A 22502-nucleotide genomic window follows, 5' to 3' on the forward strand; every position below is an offset into this window, starting at 1 on the left:
TCAGCTTTCAAGCATAAAAACATCTAACAGTGTCATTGGTAGTGTACATGTACGCATCTTGTTTGCAGGCTCTCATCGTTGGGGCTATTTTTCTCCCTAGAGGCTCATGGAGTTGTTTCTCATTTCGAAGATTTTTATTTTGTTTATACTTCGCAAGTGCAAGCAATAGGTTTGTAAACTATCGATTCCATTGAAAATGAAACTAATGCAGTAAAACTATAGTTGCTTTCTGTAGACAGAGGCTTGTGTAGGCTTGTCTTAAAGTCATAAAGTATTGAAGATTTTTTCTTTATGCTGGAAATGTTTGAAACTTTTGCCGCAATAAATTTTTTAAGTTTGGTGAATTGAATGAATTGTTTCGGCGTTGTTGCCTCGCGTATTTCTTAACTTGGTTAAATACCAGACACATGTTTGTATGGACAATTGCCCATTTTCATTTTATCTCTTTCTTGTTTTTTTAAGGTATATTTTTATTTTACAGGTCCAAAATGTAGTGGATTACCTGTTCTCAACAAGCCGTAGATCTGCATTTAGTAGACTGCTGCAGCTTTGCATTAAGCGAGGTTTTAGCTGTGCCATTCGGCCTTGTAGCTCGAGATGTACATATTTAAAATGGTATCTCATTAAGTACACATATACTAGTAGTAAATACACAGCTTGTAGCTGGAATATTTTAAGCACAGCTTTATAGCTCGCAAGTGGGGCATTTGGCCTCCCAGTATGGCGTGACACTACAGCAATGCTGCTGGTGCGTGAGGGCGGTATTTAGTTCTTCGCCTTAAATATGTACTACATGTACTTGTACATCATCAAATGCATGTACGTGTATGTGTACGTGTACGTGTACGCGTACATGTACGTAGAGCACAAGGCACTGTGGCCTTCTAGTTCGGCTTTTCAACCAGCAGCAATAGTACAGCGCTATGGCTGGTCTGGCATCATGGCCTCACAACTCGGCAATGGCCGGTGTGGCACGGAATGTATGTGTCTCGTGCGGCGCTACAGCTCCATGGCTGGCGCGGGGGTTTCATGACCTCCCAGCATGGCGAATAACTACGCATGCTGTGCTACAGCACAGTGGCTGGAGCCAAGCTGGCAACGTGGCCTCACGCGAGTTGGTGTCCGTCGGGCGATTTTCTCTCCGATCTCCTTCATGAGCCTTGGGGCTTGGAGGCGCATCGTCTTACCGCTTTCAGCTCGTCAGTACCCTGGCGAAGCGTTGGGCTGATAACCTGTTGAAGGAATGATTTGCGCAGAGTTGTTAGGGCAGTACAGAACTGAATGAGGACAAAAGTAGAGAGGATTAGGCGGCCATAGTGAAGAGGAAGTCTTGAATGTAGAAGGAGAAGACGCTTGTGTGGTAGAGTTCGTAAAAGAGGAAGTGGTGATTTAGATAGTCTGGTGTCCTGGAGGGGAGTTATCCTCCACCAACCAGTCCAGTTATATAAGAAATCTCTATATGATATAGCACAATTATATTCCCCTAGATAGTCAGTATCACATCGGAGATGGTTACTTCAACAAAGGTGAACTGGAGGTTAAGGATGACAGCGGCCAAATAGCAGTCGTCCAGCTAGTAGGTCGCGTGGTAAACGTGGACGTCTTCTTGGGCCAGCCCTTGGTGGAGCCCAGCGCTACGTATCTATCGCTTGCATTTCGCAAAACAGTCAAGATCTGCAACGAGTCTGAGTTCACGCTTGACTTTTCGTGGAAATCCTTTGCAGATACTATTGGGGAGGAGGGAGAACGCACCCGACTTCTAGCAGAACTGTCTCGGATGGAGACGGCAGAGCACGAACAGCTGCAGCTGCAACTCCAGGAAATCGAGGATGTCAACTCGGGGCTCACGGATTCGCCGTTTGACGTGCGAAAGACGCAGGACACCAAGTACAGACATTTACGTAAGGCGACTCTAGACGACTCAATGCAGTTCGTAGACGCGTGCTTTTCGATAACGCCACTGAGTGGGAGAGTCTGGGCTCATTCCGAGGTGGACGTTGTGGTGTGCTTCACTCCTGAAGAAGCACATTTGTATTCTTGTCGAGCATTTCTCGAGATCGCGGGGCAAACAGCACGTCTCCCGCTACAACTGCGAGGTCAGGGGATTGGTCCCAAGGCCAAAGTGGTGTACAATGAGCTTTTGGACTTCGGCGATGTGTTCATCAATGACGAGCGTACGCGAGGCTTTACCATTCAAAATAAGGGCGAAATTCCAGCAGAATTCGAGCTGATCCCGTTGACGACGCCTCCAGGTACTTTGTTAACAGTTCATCCTAGATACGGGACTCTGGCGGTCAATGAGATGCTCAAGATTGAGGTGACTTTCTGCTCTCAAGAGCTGGGAGAAGCCTTCTACCACATTTGCTTCGGCATGCAGGGCTCCGATGAGCAATTAGCAGCGCGTTTTAAAGCGAACGTGATCCCCCCAGTATTCCACTTCGATGTGGACCAAGTGGACTTTGGAGCGATCTCCTATTCCTTCCCACAGACCCGAACCGTCAAGCTTGTCAACGCTTCTAAGATCGCAATGAAATATTTTCTGCGCGTCCCGGAAGAGGCCAACTACAAGCAAAAGGAGCTCGAGCTAATCCCGTCAGATGGAAAGCTAGACCCGTACGGAGAGCAGCAGATCTCGATCCGATTTACGTCCCACAACGTCAAAGTTTACCAGTACGAGCTTGTTGTTGGTGTCCCTGGTGTCGGAGCTGATTTGCTGAGTATTCCCCTGCGCGCTCAGTGCTTTGTCCCTGAGATAGCCGTCCTTAAACAGGAGCTAGATTTCGGTCGATGCTTTCTTCGATACCCGCATAAGCAGATGCTCGTCTTGGAGAACAAGTCAACGCACTTGTTTGGACGCTTTGAAATCGGTGAGCAGGATGATCACTCTCGTGCCATCGCCACATATAGCACAAGTGAGTTCACCGGCAGTGTAAGTCCAGGCGAGCGCGTGTCTGTGGAGATCTCGTTATCTTGTGAAAAGCTTGGCAGTATCCGCCTTCCAATGGTGATAACTGTCCTAGGTAGCACTGATCTCCCCTTGTCTGTGACCCTTAGCGCTACTGGCTCTGGTCCAAAGGTTGAATTGGACCAACCCGAGATAAACTGGGGAAACTGTTCGTGTCTCGTGGATCATGAACGGACCCTGCGCATGACCAATGTCTCGTTGATCGCGGCAGCGTACAAAACATTTGTTCGCGGCGCTCGTTCGAAGTTCCAGATTGACCAGAAAGAAGGTGTGCTGATGGCTGGCGAAAGTCTTGATTTTGTGCTCGTGGCCAACCTGGATGATACTATGGTGTTCAAGGACCAACTACACATTTTGATCACAGAAGGGGACAATCTCGTCGTTCCCTTATGGATCAGAGGAACGGGAACAACCATGTGGTCGCCGAGTGAACTTCGAGTTATCGATTTCAGTCACCAAATGACTAGCAAGGAGTGTGAGTGGAGCTGTACTCTTGAAAACAAGGGGAAGCGTGTACAGGTGCTCACTTGGACCAACAAAATCGTCGCTGTTGCCAACAGTAAACTCAACCCGACAGACCGGGGGACGTCAAAGTCAAGAGCAGGACAGGATAATCGATCGACTACAAAGCCAAGCAAAACGGGCAATAACAACCGCAATGGAATGAATGGCGCACCTGATGGGCCAGACGAAGTGATCCCTGCCTTTTCTGTCTTCCCAGGGACGATCGAGTTGAAGCCACGCACAGCGTGTATCTTTGTATTCAAGGGACTTTCTTCGACAGCTGGACTCATACAAGAAGAACTGGTATGCGAGACGCGGGTGGGGAGGGAAAAAGTCAGCAGAGTTGCGTTCGTAACTGCGATCCGCGCTAACTTCATTGATCCAAAACTCACCCCGTCTTCGTCGTTGCTGTCGTTCGAGTATATTCACCACCCTGGAAAACAAATCATAACGCAGTCGCAGCCTCTGAGTTTCACGAATGCCTGCGAGCTCCCGTTATCTTTCACGCTCCGCACGCAGACTCCGTTTGCTCTCGATTGCTGGGAGGCAGTGCTACAACCAGGTGAAAAGGTAGCTCTACACGTGGAGTTTTATCCAGGATTCAAGGATGACCACACTTGTCGGGTCATAAATGGAAAGGTACTTGTTTCCTACACGGGGCATCCCCAGAAAGACAGTGTGGAGCTGATAGGAGACATAAGCTTCCCCAATCTTTCCTTCGGGATGACCAAAATCGACTTTGGCTGCACACTGAATGGTACGCAAAAGTCCATCATTATGAACGTGACCAACGTCTCCAATAGTGGACACGAGTTTTCGCTGGGTTTTCATAGAAGACGAGAAGGAGGCTTTGTCTAGCGCTACTGCCAAGAAACCATACATTCCTATCAATCAAGTGTTCGACATCCTGCCGATCCGCGGGACTCTGAAACCAAATGAGAGCGAGAAGATCGATTTTGTTTACTACGGGCATGCAAACCGAAAGTTTAAGAGTACTGTGGCCTGTGAAGTGGGAGGTGGTCCTGAGTACGAGCTAACTCTTTTGGGCGAAGCATCGTCTCTTGTGTACAAGCTGGACAAACAATCGCTGGACTTTGGCCAAGTACTATACAACAAGACGGAAGATCGCGACTTTTACATTCTGAACGTTGGTAAAGTGCCTTTCTCTTTCAACATTGTGGTCGATAGCGTTGCTTGTGGAAGAGCTTTGGAGATCTCGCCTATCAGTGGGAGGATTGCCCCCAACGAGAAGCAAAAAATTCTGGCTCGCTTACGCCCTGGCATCCCTGAGTATTTCGAAGAGACTATGGTGCTTGAGATCGCGCATTTCGAGCCAATTCCGTTCAAATTGTTTGGTAGTGGAACGTTTGCCGCAGTGTCACTGAATTTACCACGCGAACCCCATTCATCTAGCGCTGTTCGTGGCGAAGAACCGAAGTGGAAGGAGTTAAAGAAGCGCGCGAAACAGAGTATTGAGCTTGGGATGCAAAGCTCGGCAGTTGCAGATCCGAGGAACAGTCAGCGTCTGCTGAGTAGTAATACCGCAATGGCTGTGCTAGACTCCAAGTCGACTGTGTCAACCGCAGGTCGAGAAATTGAGAAGCTCAGCTCTGCAGTATTATTGCCAGCATCACCCCAGGCAAAGGGAGCAAGTCAACGCATTGGAGCTCTTGGCTCTCCGGGTCGCGGTGTGGCGACATCAGCCGTGGACGAGTTGGACATCGAAATTGAAGCTTGCCGCTTATTTTTTGCTGACTATCTCCTCGTACAAGAAGCAATAAAAGCCGAGGCAAGGGCATTGAAGACAATCGAAGCACATAACGACCACCCAACTGAAAAAGACCCAGGGAGCACCAAGGCTGCTACTAAACCATTTCGACCACCTTCGTCTACGTCAGGTGCCAAGAAGAGACGCGGAACAGAAGTGTTTCCATTTGTAATGTCCCAATTCGTGTTAGACTTTGGGAATGTTGTCGTGGGAACGCATAAGATCAAACGGTTTAGTGTTACTAACATCGGTCACGGCCCTGCTTCGTTCCAACTTGACAAGAATTTGGCAAGCTCCAGAGGTTTCCAGATTGAGCCCGAGAGAGTAGTGCGATTGCCCGAAAAAGAGTCCGTTGAGTTTAGTGTCACTTTTCACGCTCGCAAAAACGTTGGGATGGGCCTCCACATGACTCAGTTGCCCATTGTGATCAAGAACGGACCTCCTTGTATTGCGATGGTTCGAGCTCTTGTGACGGTGCCAGATATCTCGATCTCGACTGAAAGTCTTGACTTTGGCAAGATCGCGGTGAGTACGTGCCACACCATGTTTACTCAGTTGCAGAATATCTCGGCCGTGCCTGCAGAGTGGGCGTTCAAGAAGCCGATGGGATCTACGAAGGATGTGGGGAATTTCCGCTTTAGTCCGCAGTCTGGACTACTAACACCGGGGGCCAAAGCAAATATTCAGATCGAGTTTATTCCGGATAGTGGACGCCAGTTCATGCTCAAGCTCCCGATCAAGATCAGCTCGAATCCAAAGACACGATCCATTGCTTGTCGTGGAGAAGGGTCAGAATTACGTATCTCTTTCTCTCCGCCTCTTATTGAGTTGGGTCCTGTGCTCCCTTGTGCTCCACCGGAAGAACAACTAGTAGAGATACGCAATGACTCGGACTACCCAATTGAGGTGTTTTCTCTGGACTTTGACTCGATGTATCAACAGGATGAAGAACAATTCCGGTCTCTGAATGCTTTCAACGCGGAGGATATGCTCCAATTGTCGGTTCGTGTTCCAGGGCAACCTATTGATGAATACTTGGCGGAAAATGGGTTGGCCCCGATGAGTTCGTCAGACGTTGTGTCGACAGGTGGTACTGGCCAACCTAGTGAGCTACACAATCCCACTGATTCTTCTTCACACTTGGCAGAGAACGAGGGCATTGGGTCCAAAGAACAAAGGGATATGACCTTGAAGAGTATTGCAGATTTTAATCCTGCACCAAGAAAAGGTATTGACTACATAATGGTAGGCCCACCACGATGCGGGAAGTCAACACAGGCGCGTCTTCTTGCAGAGAAGGAATCGTTGGCTATCTGGACGATTGATGGCGCAATTAACTCGATATGCGCCGCAAAGGGGCCGCTAGCGACAGCCGCACGTAAAGCGCTTGTGAACAACAAAGGCGAAAGTGAAATTTTGCCCTCAGAAGTTCCAGAATCAGTCGAAGATAGCACACGAGAGGTAGAATCCATCGCTGACAGACTCGCTCATTTATTAAACCAGATTGTTTTGTGGAGACTGGCACAACCAGATCTCAAAAGCGGCAGCGTTTTGGACGGTTTTGAAAATTCATTTCTAAGCGTTGAAGAAACGCTTAAATGCTGCTCGAGGGCGTTTGTAACTGCGCGGATCATCGTACTGGGATTCGATGAAGACAGCTACGAGTCGATGAGTACGGTGCTTGAAAGTCAAACCAGTAGACCCGGAAGTGGCGGTTTTGTTTCGCCATCTCCTTCGCGTGATCGCTTAAATCCGGTCGGCTCAGGAAACGTAGGGAATAATGATACAGCTGGAGTTGATGGAGAGGCAACCGATCGTAGCGTGGAAGGAGAAGAAGTCCAACAGTCTGCTCCTGATACAAATGTTGCTCTAGAGGCAGAAACAAAGGCCCTGTCAGCTTCTCCATCGCGACAATCAATAAATTTGGAAGCAAACGTACGCGAAGATGTGTCGGCTGGGACAGATGCTAGCGAGGAGAACACTGTAAGTGACAAGGCCAACGATCTGACACATTCACTGTCTGCACAAGAACTCAAGCCTGCAACCTTTGTGGAGTATTCACAAATGCTAAAAGCCATGAAGCGTCAATTGGCTTTGATTATAGTTCGAGAGGAACTGGAAATGGAAAGCTCTACCCCACTGAGCTCTGAGGCGTGTGATAATGATGATGCCATATGGTCACAAGTGAAGGATCGAGCTACACCCGACCGTTTCCTTCTGGACATTCCAATCGTAGATGCTGGCCCACCGCTTCTTATCCACAGTGCAATCTTCTCAGCTGTTGAAAAGTTTGTCCGCGAGTTGGAAACCAGCCACAAACCAATCCCCTCTCCTGCCAAGTTTCAACTTGTTCGGAGGCCTCTAGAGAGGTTTCCTCGAAAAAGAGTCGCTCGTTTTTCATTGCGGTCGCCAGCAATGCAATCTTCAGGTGCACATGAAGCCAGCAGCAGTGAGAAGAGCCTCCATACCAGTGGATCGCGCTCTCAAATACCAAGCAAACACTCTTCGCGTCCTCAAACTGCTGGTAAAACGCCGAGTCACGTACAGGTCATAGAGGTTGGAGAACACTCGGAGAGACCAACTGATAGCATGGATACCCACCAATCCTCTGAAGCCTTGAGCACTGGACTGCAACGTCCTAAGACGCGAGTTTGCCCTCCCGCTTGCCGCTGGGTAATTGCTCCTCACTCGAGAGTTAATGTGCTGGTTCAGTTCACTTCACCTGATATTGGCAACTTCGACTGCACTTTGGGCTTTGAAATTGTAGGTGTCCAGCGTGAATTTACTTTGTTTGGTCGTGGAGTCTGTGGTGTGCCGACCATAAACAATGACCCGAGGAATGTGTTCATGCACCGCGTCAAAAGCCGCCCAGAAGGTGCATTTGTTCAGAAGAAATTTGTGATCTCAAGGAACCAGTTCGAGTTCGGTCCGCTTATTATCACTAACCAGCAAGCGAAAGCACCGCAGACCGAGCGAGAGTTCATCGAGTGGCAGAAAACGAGTCCAAACAATGTCGAAGTGTTCCGGATGTCCAATAGCAGCAAGTTTCCGATTCAACTGGAGTTTGGGATGGAAAAGCAAGGAGATGATACATTTGTTGTGTTCCCTGCTGCAGTTGAGATCAATGAGGGCGACACGAGAGAAGTCAAAGTGTGGGCAAACCCGTTGGAGGTTGGGCTTCATGAGAACGCCTTAATTTGCTGTATTGGCGACAACCCGGAGCCTGTGAAATTCCAGATCAGTTGCTACGGATGTAAACCAGAGTTGAAGCTGCGAGGACCATGGGAACAACCAGCTGCGGCGAGTACATCAGAGCGGGAGGACCATCGACAGGCTGACGACGCAACAACCAGTAAGACTCCCAGGTCTTCTAGGTCCGATAACCCTGGCAGTGCCCCTGCCACTTCTAGACCTAGTGCATCTCTAGTGGAACAACCTTCTGTTCCATCCCACTTACACAAACAACCAGTTTTGGATTTCGAGCAGCTCTTGCTGAAGCGACAAGAGGAAAAGGTATTTTACATCGAGAATGTGGCGCCTGTTGCGGTCTTGTGGCGTTTACTATGCGATAACTTACCAGAAGATTTTCGGATTTTCCCAGTCGAAGGAACTGTGAAACCTCTGGAGAAAATCCCAGTAGTGGTTGTGTTCTCGGCAATGACAGAAGCTGTTCACGAGCTTCTGCTGCGAATTGAATTCTCGGATGCTGAGAGCGCTCTTCAAATGAATGACCGGAATCGGACGGTTGAGTTAACATTGCGAGGAGAAGCTTACAAGATCGATGTGAGTTCTTTTGACAATGAAACTAGAGAAGATCCTGGCCAAGCAACATCTAGAGCTGCAGGAAACACGGTGAGCGGTGACGGGATTCTGGACTTTGGTCTGGTTCGAGTTGGAGAGAAGCACTTTAGAGTATTCAACATTCGCAATAGAGGCAAATACAGCATCAAGTATATCATCGGCATTAGAAATGCAGTCACTCGTGAGTACTTCACGATCGAGCCAAGCGAAATGGTGCTGGAGCCTGGGCAGTCTTCATCAGTGAATGTCACGTTTGCATCCAAGAGCGAAGTCACGCTCCGTGACTGTAAGGATATCAAGTGCACTATTATTGAAATGCTGTCAGGGGAGGCGTGTCGTGAGTTCTACGTCCACGCTAGTGCCCGATCGGTCCTCAGTAAGTTTCGACTCCGGCCAAACCATGGAATTAACTTTGGTCCTCACAAGTACAGTGAACAAGCACAAACCAAGAGGATTGAAATACGAAACGATGGCGAATTCCAGTTTAAATTCCGCGTCCAAGCTTCTAGACCGGTGACTGAAAGAGAGGAAACGGAGCCTTTGACGTTAGATACACCACTGTCTCCAGCCACATTCTCCATAGGCCACTTTGCGCTTTCCCCAGATTGCGGCACTATCGACCCTGGAGCTACGATGCGATTGGATGTCGCATTCCAGCCGAAGGAGTGCGCTGTGTACAGCGAGACACTTCAGATTGAGATTTCTGGTCGCAATACGGAGGATGCGACTGAGACGGACATGCTGCTGTACGAACTAATCGGTGAAAGTTGCTACCCAGGCATTAACACGACGGATTACGAGAGTATCTTCGAGGAACAAACGGTAATTTGCTCATTAGGAGTCGAGTCGGTTACGCCAATGTCATCACTTCGCAGTTCGTCTTATCATGGGAATGCCCAAGCGGTCACATTCGCAGAAAAGGAAAAGATTTTCTCGTTTGGTCCGTTGATTGCAGCGGCAAATTGGAAAGGAACGGTGGAGCGCTTCAAGATCTCGAATCCGATGAAAGTGAGCAGCACGGTGCAGTTTTCTATAACAAACGGTAGCACTGGAAGTACCGAGTCCGAAAATGGCTCTCCAGCGTTCATTGTACAGCCAGCTGTATGGGAGATTCCTCCCCTTGAGCATCGTTTCGTAAGCGTTTACTTCCGCCCAGCGACCATTGCCTTGTTCCGGGCCACTTTTAATGCGGTGGTTGATGATAGTCCTCCTCAAAGCAATGTGGCGGATAAACTTCTCGAGTTCGAGATGCGAGGGGAAGGAACAATGCCCTGTGTTTTAATTACGGAGCCGACAGCTCGAGACTCAAGTGGTACCATGATGTTAGATTTTGGTCGAGTTCGGACTTCAAAAACCAAGGATATGCGTTTAGCACTACGCAACGATGGGATTCTACCAGCAACCGTATTATTTTCTAGTCAATCGAACCCTAATTTCCTGTTCGCAATGGGCAATGGATCGGTAATGGTGGCCCCAAAAGCTACTGAGACGCTGACCTTGCAGTTCCGACCCCAGAAGGTTCATGACGAGCCAGTCACATCACAACTCAAAATTGCAGTGCAGAATAATCCTTTTGAAGAGACGGCGGTCACGCTCTTTGGATGCGGATATCAAGAAGATTTGGTATTTGAAGACTTGCCTTGTGGGTACGATGATGAACTTCACTTTGATGATATTCGGTTACCAGACGTGAGTGAGACGAAGAACGATGGGTTTCTAATTTTTAAGAGCACGAAGGTGTTCTCGCTACGCAATCAATCATCTGATATCATGCGTTTCGAGTGGCCAAAAGCTGATCCATTCCACTTCTCCCCGTGTGTCGGTCATCTCATGCCAAATGCTTACAAGCTGATTAGATCCACATTTGAACCGGCACAGGATGGAGATAAAACGGCCATATATCAGGCTCATCGCATCGCTTTGCAGTCTCAGCGAATCTCGTATAAAAGCAGCTCAGTCAATCGGAGTGACATAAATGTCTGGGATGACTCTTTTCAGACGGTTTCATTTGGCGGACAAGCAGGAGCTGGAGGTGTTGCAAAGCAAACACTTGTGGAGCCTGAATTTGAAGCAATTGGGCCTCCCTCGACCATCGTATTAAGTTGTTTTGCTGCAGCTGATACCCTATCTTTCGAGTGTGATAAAACGTCTATCACATTTCGCAGAACCTTCATGCTACAAGTGTGTACGCACAAAATCACGCTGCAAAACAAGAGCAAAATCCGTTTGGCATACTCGTGCAGATGGGAGGAAGGACTTCATGGTCAGTCTGACTTGGGGGGTATTGATGGTGATGTGGACGATAATTGCCCTTTTGACGTGACACCTGCTACTGGGACAATCAACGGGGAAGAAACTCAAACGTTTACTATTAAGTTTGCCCCAATGGAAGTGGATGGTTATTTGTACTGCTTGTGCTTCGACATTCCAGACACTCAAAAGGATAAAGTTACGGTGCTTCGAGTGGAAGTTCGTGGTGAGTCTCTCCGACCTGCTTGCCATTTCGATGTAGAAAGGAGTGACTATGCGCAATGGAGAGCTCCGAACCTCCCAGGCCCTCATGGTGAGCTGGGGCCGTTAGATCCTTCGATCAGAATCATCGAAATGGCGTCTCTTGGCGTTCGAGTCCGCAACACACGGCGGTTTTACGTGGTTAACCCAACGAACGTGTCGTATGAGTTTTCGTGGATCCCGCAAGGGAACAACAACCCGTGCTTTCGGTGCGCGACACCGAAGGGTCTGATGCTTGCTGGTAAACGATGTGAGATGATTTTTGAATTCACTCCACAGCAACTAGAACTCCAGGAAATGTTCTGGTACTTCAAAATTCCGCATTTCCAGGTTAGTCAGCTTTTCGTGTTTGTGGGTACGACGACGGAGCCTCGAGTCGCGTTGGATCGTGCAAGTGTCAACTTTAACACACTGATGATCGGAACAAAGACATCTCAAAGCATTTCGTTGATCAATCAGGAGCTTATTCCATTCAATTTTGTATTGGACAAGACGTTGCTGGACTTTGCAGGAGAGTTACCTGCACTGATTGTTCACCCTCTGAGTGGCGTGATTCCACCCAATAGTCGAACTTCGATCGAGGTTGAGTTCATGCCGATTGAAGAAAAGTCGTACAATTTTAATCTGAACTGTATCATCAAGCGCAAACCCACGCGACTATCTCTGAATGTCAAAGGGGAGGGCTATAGTATTCACGGTGCACTCATCTTGACATCTGAAGATCAAAGCGAAAGCCGGGCATTAGTTTCAGGCCTCGGTAATTTGTTGGACTTTGGAGCTGTGCGCGTCAACGAGGAAGCCCAGCGTTTCATTGTGATCCATAATAATGGAAAGTTTAACTTCGATTTCAACTGGACTGTGACAAAAGCAACTGAAGCTTTCATCATTGAACCAATGCAGGGAACGATCAAGAAGAATGACAAGACCACATGCGCACTGAGGTTTTCTCCGACAAAGCAAACATCTCTCGACGGGATGCAGGTGACCTGTACTATTGCTGGCTCTCAAAACTACGTGCTAGCACTGCACGGGAATGCTGTTCCTCCGATGTTGCACTTGTCGTTCACCTCTCACGACTTTGGTCCCTGTTTCATCGCAGAAAATGATGCAGTTCCAGTGGCGGAGATGAAAACGCTCACCGTGTTTAATATGGACCCCGAGAGCGCAATCGATCTTGATTGTTTGTTCGAAAAGAAACCTCATCTTCGCGTGGATTGTCCTCCAACCATGGTGGGCCCACGCGAGACAGTCAGCATTCCCATAATGTTTATAGCACGACATGAAGTTCCGTATCTGGAGGTGATTCCATTTACGATCAATGGGTCATCTACAGTTAATGTTAGCATCCGTGGAGAAGGCGTGTTCCCCAAAATTGAGCTCGTCAATTCGTCAATGCAGATGGTTTTTCTGGGGAACTTACAGATCGGACAGCAAATGTCTCGGACCGTCAAGGTCGCAAACCGCTCCAAGCGAAAAACTGTGATAGAATGTGTGGATTTGGCTCAACCAGGAGTCCCATTGCTCGATGCGTTGGGTATCTCAGTGTTCCCTCAACAAGAGATCTCACTCCGAGCAAAAGAAACGGCCGACATTGAGTTCCTCTTTGCCCCGACACGGCGAATTCCGAGCTTTCAGAAAGATGTTTTCATACGAATGGGAGGGAGCACGAAGAAACTACTCACGCTGTCCGGATGCTGCCAAGGTATTGATGTGATACTGGAGACTGACACTCTTTCGTACGGACCAGTTTGTCTAGGCAGTCAACTTGTGAGAAAAGTACGTTTGCAAAACCGAGGGGATGTCGCCGCTAAATTCCAGTGGAACGTACGCGAGTTTGCCCCCGAATTTTCAGTGTCTCCATCCCAAGGGAATGTAGCCCCCAACCAGCACAAGATCATTGAGGTGACCTTCAAACCAGCCGCTGTGGACCCTGACATTCGTTATGAGAGAGTCACGTGCATGGTCGAGGGAACTACTCCCGCCACGCTGACATTGGTGGGCTCATGTGTTCCTCAAGCAACGTCATCGATTCAAGACGTTCACTTCAGTTCTCCAGTTCGACAGGAGAGCCGCAAGGTCATAGTACTCGAGAACACGACTTCGTCTCCCTGGAACTTGTTCCCAGTGGTTCAAGGTGATCACTGGTCGTGCCTAGAGAATATTCTAGTCTCTGCACACGGGACAGCCAACCTTGACGTGCTATACTCTCCTTTGGCTATGACAAAACAAAACTCCCATGAAGAAATCGATGAACAACGCCCAACAGTCCACACTGGCTCGATTTTTCTCGCTATACCCGATGGAAGTGCGCTCTTGTACAATCTATTCGGCAAAGCGTCAGCACCGTTGCCCATAGCACCAACCTTCCTGTCCACTGCAGCAAAGAAGAATGTGTCAATTTCGATTCCGATCAAGAACTGGCTGAAGACACCGCAAACATTTGCTGTCGAGACTCAAAAACCACCAGGAAATGAGTCTGTCGTTATTCAAGGGCCATCGTCAATCCTACTACACGCTGGAGTGACGCGCAACTACAACATGAAGTTCTTCTGCTACATTGAAGGAACCGTTAACTTGAGTGTACGCATGGTGAATCAAAAGAGTGGTGAATACGTCGTACAAGACGTGAACGTCACCGTTTCTAAGGCTGTTGATGTGGACACGCTTTTCTTCGAGACACCAGTGAGGCAATCGGTCAAGAAGATGGTGGCCATTGAGAATCCTTTTGACATCCAACGCCCGATCAATTTTGTGGATAAAGCTCACTGGTGGAAATGTTCCAGTCCTTTTATTCGTGTACGACAACTCAGTGAGATCAGTGGACGCGCCGAAGGCCACTACGAGGTTGAATACCGGCCAACGCTTCACTCGGAGACACCGACTGAGGACCGTTTAACCATCAGCTTTGTGGAACTCGGTGAGTATACGTACAATCTGGTATTGCGTACTCTGCCAGTCGGTCCCGAACGCATTTTGTACTTCAAGGCTCCTCTGGGTGGATCTCAAACTCAGGCATTTCCCTTCACCAGCTATGCCGTTGCTACAGCAGAGCTTTCATGCTCCGTCCAGGACCCAACTTCGTTTTCTGTGCCAGTAACGTGGAAAGTGGAAGGGCCCTTCTCCTGGGAAGGGAAAGCTGAATCCATCCTTGTCAAGTTTGAGCCTGAAGCTATTGGTGAGTTCCGTGATACTCTTACGCTCTTTTCCAATACTATTGGCGAGTACAAGTGCACGTTGCAAGGGCTATCAGTGCCCCCACTGCCTCAAGGCCCGTACGTGTTCTTGACAACACAAGACATTGAGTTTAAGAACGTTTTCTCGACGCCGAAAGAATTCGAGATTATGGTCGACAACCCACGCTTTGTACTGTCAACGACATCCTTATCGATCCCAGCTAAAGCGTCTAAAATCATCACAGTCAAGGTCGACGCTACTCTGTCATCAGGAACAAGTGAAAAGACGACTGCAAGCGAGACTGGCAAACTCCTTGTGTCTTGCCCGCAGTTCAAGGAATTCTCGCCATGGGTGTACTATCTGGAGGCAAGAACGCTATGAGCTCGGCAGTTTTAAGATAGCTAGGCAGTTTGTGTGTGTCTCCATTATTTGAGAAAGAACAGGTGTGGCTCGTCCCTTTGGACCACTAACTGAGACGTGAAAAGATGTCCGAGGCTGGTCTCAATCCATTGCAGTGGAATACACTTGAATCGCTCCTGGATCATTATTGCATCTGCGATTTCTGGAACAGAAAGGCCCCCCGGGTGGTCTAGGGAGAGGATAAACGGTCAGACGAAAGGATTACAGCAACATCCGCTCACAAGTATCGGAGCCTCACCTCGAAGAAACTGCAGAAGCGCCGGCTTCAAAACAGCCTCAAAACTCAGCAAAATATGACGATCAGCTTGGTCGTCTTCCAAGAACAGTAGCCCTGCTCGACGTAGCATCCTGAAAACATACTGCAATGCGCGAATCCTGAGCTTCTTGTTGACTGCTCCGTTATTGCCGTTCGTCTGCCATGCAAACGATACATCATTAAATAAATTGTATCAGCCAGACGTCGCTCTACACTATGAAAAATCAACTCACGACAGCATCGTAATCCTCTCTAGCCATGAGGTCGCTGAAAACGACATCAGCCGCTTCTGTGGTGCTACTTGTCTTTTGCTTGTTAAGGATAGACTCTAGGGTTTCCAGGAGCATGTCACCGTGACGGTCACGGTCGCGTCGACCTAGGAACTCCTGCTTTCTACTGGGGTCAATGGTAAGACGGAAAAACGCCTCCCTGGCAATGTTCTCCCAGTGAGTTCCACCTTGGGCGTCGCTGCCGGCCCCAGCGGATGCACTAAAAGACTTTTCTCCAGCAGAATAACAGGCCTGTTCTAGCTCCACCACTTGAGTCCAATGGAGAAATTCTTCGTTCGGATCTTCTACCTTTGAAATCCGAAGGATCCTGAGCTCTCGGGACCTATACAGACGGAACGCAACGCGTGAGTCCCCATCTCGTGAGTCAGCAACACTCTGCATTCCTTGCCACTGACTGCTCAACTGCGTCCCAGCTCTTGTCCACATTAAGTTTTCCCTCCACGTGGACGAGATCTCCCAGAGTCACTTGAGCCTGGGCACCCTCTCTCCACAATACCGCCTTGACGAGCTCCGTACCGTCGTCTACCAGAAGCTCCACTGTCGTGCATTGAGACATCAGCGAGCCCATGCATGACCAAGACTTGAAATATACATATGCCACCTCGATCCGAGCGTTCCATGATGGACACAATCACTCCACAGCACTGAGCCTTGGTAAGCAGACGTGTCCGCCAGAGTCCCGCTGTCTTCCAACGCCAAGCGTGGCTGGCAGGAAACTTCTCAAACTCGTGCAGGTCGCAGCGCACATGCAGACCGAACAGCTTCACGAAGCTCTAAGCACAAACGGAAGTGAACAGTAGAGTTATCGATTAGATGCAGCTACGTAGACATATACCCATTTATTCGTTACCCACGTGAGCGCGTCTTTTCCAATGCGCATAAAAAGAAGATCGATAATAGAACAAATGAAATGTCGCGTCAAAAAACCTCTATCCATCGATATATATGATAAATTCGAAGGGTTTCCACAAGGCATGGCCGTCAGAACAGAATGTAACGGGTTGTGTCAAATTCGGCTTCACCCGAATATAACCTGTTTAGATCAAGACAGAGTCTGTAACGGGGTACGTAGCCCTAAGGGTACTCCTAGCTACATGAAGTGTGACACGTCATACTTCGGGATATTTGGTACAATGTACCAAGGTCGTCCGATGGCTGATGACATTTCTTTTCCATAGGTGACTTATAGTATGTATATTTAACTCAAGCTTAGCCTACATATAAATATACTCAGTTTACAACCTACCTTAAATTGGTCACCCCGCTCCCTTTAGGTAAAAGGCCGTTCACTGAGAGTTTGTATACTCTCGGAAGCCAACTTCCTCTAGCTGTAATGGGCCCAACTCCAATTACATAAGTAGGTAGATATTTCTTAAGTTATTACATAAGTAGGTAAAGTGGCACACGGGTAGCGTGTGCCAAGGTGTCATCATCTGATTGGTTGATAGTGAGGATCCAGACTCACTTATTGACCAATCAGATAAAGACATGTGTTTGAGTGGTTCACACGAGGCCAGGGGTAGCCGCCCTGGTCCTAAATAAATCAGAGTTGAATTTGACACAAACCTAAGACTTGGTTTTATTATTGCGAGCTTCCTCCGCACTATAGTGTAAGCTAGTAACGGTATCTCATACCCCGTTACACCTGGTAGCTGTGGTGTAGTGATTTCTCCGTGGTTGCGGATTATCACCCGTCGACAAAGACGTGACACCGCCCAAGTTGTTCAAGCGACGAACCCTCGGTCGGGTGATGTACGGAGACGCCAAGGTGCAAGGGACTCGACGGCGTCACCTCCGAGTTTTCAACAAGTATTGGATACGGCCCTATGTCACTGAATCCAGGCTGTCCTTATTATTAATAATGGACTGGCCGGATTCGCATTCAGCGGACCATCTACGGTACGAACCCTCAGCGGCGGTTGGGATGAGTTCGCGGAATACTCAGCGACCTTTGGAAGACACGTTCACCGTCTGGGACAGGGCGCGGACCGTTAAAGATGCTCATGCGACAGCGCAGACGACGCTTGGCATGCAAGAAGATCCATAACGGATCATTGTTCACTTGATATTTGTATACTTGATTAGGACTTCTTATTAGGAATAGGCCCGAAAGGGTAAGCTTAAATACAGAACAGAATTTCCACTCAAGCACACAGAGCGACGTCCGGCTTCAAGGTAAGCGTCAGGTCAAGCTTGTTTGAGTGTGTTATGCCTGTCGGTGAACTCGAAGCTCTGTAGCGAGGGTTCATCCGGCAAGGCCAAGAGACTTTGTGTATTGGCCGATTATTATCGGGGGGGGGTTACGTGACGGCTTATTGTTGCCTATTAGCACGACTGGGATTGCTTGTATTGCATCTCTTTTATTCTTCCTACCGAGTGTTGAACACTCGGTGATCTCGTAAAAGGCTTACCCGTGCCTGGTACCCTTCCGCTGTTGGGACCACGAGGATTCAAAACACCTGCTAGCTTTGCTCGTGCTAGTAGCGTGTTCTAATTTTTACTGGTTTGGCCTATATAAGTAGTTTACAACGTCCAGTTTGTCCCGGTGCAAGGGCAGAACTGGGGTCTTCAGGTCCGACCGAACGATCGTTTACTATCCTAGTAGACGTATTGTTGTGGGATCATCCTTAACTACATTTGTAGCTAGAGTTCACGTGGGATTTCCAACACCACAACCCCTGGTGCCGCGACCCGGGAACAGATTGTTACCATTGTGAGCTGTTTGTATGGCCTTCCAGTTTACGAGCTACCAAGAGAAAAAGACCAAGAAAAAGACAAGAAACATGGCGAAAGGACAATCGACGGTACCAGTTACGCCTGCCAAGTCTGGCGGGGCTCGCAACGAGAGTTCAAGCCCGGCAGCGCGCTTTGCATCCGCCACCGAGCTTTCAGTGAGCTTCGACGACGAAGCGGACATCGGTCCTGACGTCCACGATTATGAAGATTACGAAGACAAGACGCCGGCCCCAGAGCCAGGCGCAGCGACGCCGGAGACGGCCACGCTATCATCGGGGCTGAGCGGGGCGACCAGGTCCCTTTCGAGGAACCTCGCCGACGAGCTCGATGATGTTGCGGGACCGGACCCCGCCTACGAAGATTATGACGATGGGACCAAGGGTTCTAAACCTTCGGTGGCGAGTGCAAACATTCAGCCCTGCTGAAGGCACCTCGCCCACCTATCAACGGTGATACACCAGCCGCCAAGCGCGTTTTCGACCGCGTACAAGCACTGATGCAGAACGATGAGTGGATTCAGCTGTTCAAGCCCATCCCCAAGAAAAAGCCGACTGGCCTGCGCTTGCGCAGGAACTTCAATACCCAGTCAAATCGGTTTCGACTAGCCAAGCTGCCGAAGATTCAGTTTCGCTACTGTTGTCGCTGGGCTTCGAGAACGAGACGTACCCATCAACGATGTCGCTCCAAGATTGGAGTCCACATGAAGCCGGAGCTGCTCTCCAGAAATGGAAGAAGAATCTTCGGAAGGCGTTTGGCGCTGTTGGCATTAACGCTGGAAAGCAGCCGGTGAGTCGACCGATGATTCAAGATGAAGATCCGTCTAAGATTCCACTGCCGCCGACGCCCCAACGACTCGTTCGTACTCCTCCGAACAAGCGTGGAGCTAAGCGTGGTGCCTTTGGCACTACCGAAGCCTTACCATACTTTCAAGACTCGCACATGGTTACGCCACGTTCGGAGAGCCGTATGCAACGCATTTACGCAAGTAACGAGAGTTTGTTCGGTCGCCGAGGCGGTGCGCGAGCCCCCAAAGGTGGTGCCGGACGTCGTCAAGTCGACAGCGATGGTTCGTCCAGTGACGATGACATTTTGGTGCGTACATTCGACGAGGAAGATCCTCAACTCGAGTTGATGCGTCAGATGAATGAGCTAGCGACGCTGAACGACGTGGACCCAACACCGAGGATTGAAATGGCTTCGCACCGACCGCTGGATCGCATCACGCCGTTCTCAGGCTCTCGCAACAAGAGCGAGAACTGTATGCAGTGGCTCCGTGGGTTCGTCTATGAAATGACTGGAACCCACACAGATGCCGATAAATGGTGCATTCCATTTGAGCTAAGTCTCCGGGACGAAGCCATTCATTGGTTCCGTCAACTTCCGAAGAAGACGACGCGCAAGTGGAAGCTGTTGAGCGATGCGTTCATCCGCTACTACTGCTCGCAGTTCACGCAGACGGCACTGTCGCGTTACTACTCCGTCAAGCGGGAACGTAATGAACATCTGTGCGACTACATAAGCAGGCTGAACGGCTACGCTCGGACCGCCCGTCTACACTTTGAGAAGAGTGGTCGCGACGCGAAAGAACACGTACAGCAATTCCTGGCAACATGCGACGATGACAAGCTAGCGGAGAGTCTCTACCACGCTCGAGTCGCCGACATTCACGAGCTCGAAGAGATCATCGAAGATGTTCTCAAGGGCAAGGAGAGAATGGCCAAGCGTGACAGTGAGTACCGATACTCTAAGAGTCGTGATACGCGACGCGACGATGGGTACGCCCGCAACAACCGGCGTGATGACCGTCGCCGCGATGACAGCCGCAACAAACCAAGAGTGACACTCATTGAAGCTACGGTGAACGACCTACTAGCTGAATTAGAAGGTCGTGAAGCTGCTCAGGGAGGCACCGAGTATTCAAACGAAGATCCGAACGCTTACGACGATGTCCAAGATGAGTACAACGACTTTCAGCCCGATAATACGGATGGCGATTTCTCATTGGATGAAAACGACCGATACCTCGCTGCTGCTATTGAAAACGAGCGCCGTGCAGCTGCTGAAGGCACCTACGCACGTTCGGACAACCGTCAACCGCGTGGAAACACGCCTGATCGCGAGAATGGCTTCAATCAAGATCGCCGAAGTAGTGACCGTGGGTTCAATCAGGACCATCGCGGTCGACGTGACTTCAACCGCGACAACCGACGCCCACAGTACGGACCATGCGCGGTGTGCGGTGGCATGAGTCACTCCGCCCACTACTGTAACAAGCGATGCAAGTTCGGCAAACAACTCCACGATGCTGGACAATGCGAACTTTTCCGCAACTTCCAAGACCTTGCCAAATTCGTGCGCACTAAAGGCACGAAGGAGGAACTCCCGCCAGAGCTCAAGGCCGTCGTTCAAGAACGTCATTTAAACTAGGCAGCCCGCCAACTACAACTGGGTTGGTCCCTATCGGGCTGCCACAGTTAACCGAGCCTTCAATGGAAGCAGAGTGTATCTTTGCTTTCATGGGGCAGAGTGAATGGCCTGATAAATACGTAACAAGTGTGAACGCGACGGAAAATGAAAAGGAGAGGAGTAGAATCCTCGGTGGAGGTGTTGGAGAAATAGTGGAGTGTGCTGATGCTGATGAGGGCACCAGCGAGGGTTCGCTCGGCTTGGTTTCGAGTGCAGCGCGAGACGAGCCCACGGGTCACTCCAAGATGATGAAGTTGAACCCTGGCGAGAGACAGGGGTGGTGGTCGGCCAAGAAATTCGACCGACGGATCAGAATGAGAGCTCTGGTGCAAGGCGCTGTGAACGACCAGCGAACGAGGATTCTCCTCGACACAGGAGCGAACGTTAGTGTGATCACTGACGCCTTTGCTAAGAAGTTGCGACTCCGAGATGTACCCGATCACGGACGCCGCATTGACATTCAAGGTATTAACGAAGGCAAGGTATCTACGACGCGGCGAGCGTGCGTCAAAATTACGCTCGGATGGAAGATGGTGTACGAGTTTGAGATGTGGGTAATGGCGCATAGTGCGGGCGTCGACGTGGTACTCGGGACCGACTTTATGATCCCAGCTGGGATCCGGTTGGACCTGTTTCACGGCGCGGCGCAATTACCGCACGAAGTTCAAATCCCGCTGATCAAGACCAAGAACATGGTCGACAGCGAAGAATACGGCTCCCATGTTAACGCCGGGCCACCCGAGCGTTTGTACATTCAAGCGCACGAGTGGCGAGAATATCGACTAGCGAAGCGTCAAGTCGGGCTAGAAGAACACGTACTGTGGGTTCGTCGAACGAACAAGCTAATCCCGTTAGTAACGAGGTTTCGACGTGGACGGCCTCAGAGCATTCGATTGACCAACGTGTCTGATCGAACTGTGTACCTACCAGCACACGACTCGATCGCAATGTGGATCCCAGATGGGGATTTGCCACGAGGTGACGGCTATGTGCGTCTGGAGTCCAAGAAGTACCAAGACTGGCAAGTGTTGGCCTACGAAGGTTGCAGAGACCGCGAGCTCTTTCAGCGTGAATGCGAAATCTACGAACAATGGCTTGCAACTCAGCCTTCAGCAGTTGATCGACCATACTACCCAGAACCCGGTGGGGTGCTAGCACGACCTCTAGAAGACTCGCTAGTGGATTCTAGTGATCGTCTGACGTGTGCAGAGCGCTGGGCACTGATCCTTGGAAGAAACGTGAACGAGTGGAAGCCTGTCTGGCGTCTGGGGTGACAGCCGGGGATTCTGGCCGACGGTCAGCCTTCCGCAGAACCTTTGGACACGTACACGACAGCCCATGGCGGAGGCAATAACGCGAACGAAGCCTCGGTAGTGCGTACACACGAACTACTGAGACCGGTGAACGTGGTACATACGCCAACGTGTGTTAGTGTCCAGTCAGGGGTGACCACGGAAGCGACAAGCAACAGCACTGGATTGAATGGAATCACCCGTTTTGACGAAGCTGTCCCGGCCTTGTGTTTCACCAAATCTGCGAACGAGACATCGGTGGTTGATCCAGAGGATGCAGGCATCGCGCAGAAGATGTTGAGTACGGCACCGAGTATTC

At 49.7% G+C, this 22502-nt stretch overlaps 2 protein-coding genes across 2 annotated transcripts; one reads left to right on the forward strand and one right to left on the reverse strand.

Annotated features, from left to right (window-relative positions):
- Window positions 1-1777: 1777 nt before the first annotated feature.
- PITG_21017 (hydrocephalus-inducing protein, putative) lies at window positions 1778-15104 on the forward strand (the record flags this gene model as incomplete). The annotated part of the gene is made up of 4 exons (XM_002895305.1): window positions 1778-4226; window positions 4273-4967; window positions 5037-6626; window positions 6699-15104. 4 exons carry the CDS (start codon window positions 1778-1780, stop codon window positions 15102-15104), a joined length of 13140 nt encoding a protein of 4379 aa, XP_002895351.1.
- Window positions 15105-15136: 32 nt separating this feature from the next.
- On the reverse strand, window positions 15137-16569 carry PITG_21018 (uncharacterized protein; the record flags this gene model as incomplete). Its single annotated transcript, XM_002895306.1, has 6 exons — window positions 15137-15312; window positions 15382-15556; window positions 15633-16011; window positions 16085-16226; window positions 16291-16462; window positions 16540-16569. The coding sequence occupies 6 exons, from the start codon at window positions 16567-16569 to the stop codon at window positions 15149-15151; spliced, it is 1062 nt and encodes a 353-aa protein (XP_002895352.1).
- Window positions 16570-22502: the final 5933 nt, after the last annotated feature.

Source organism: Phytophthora infestans, genomic scaffold (genome assembly GCF_000142945.1).
Source record: "Phytophthora infestans T30-4 supercont1.200 genomic scaffold, whole genome shotgun sequence".
NCBI classification, from domain to species: Eukaryota; Oomycota; class Peronosporomycetes; order Peronosporales; family Peronosporaceae; genus Phytophthora; species Phytophthora infestans.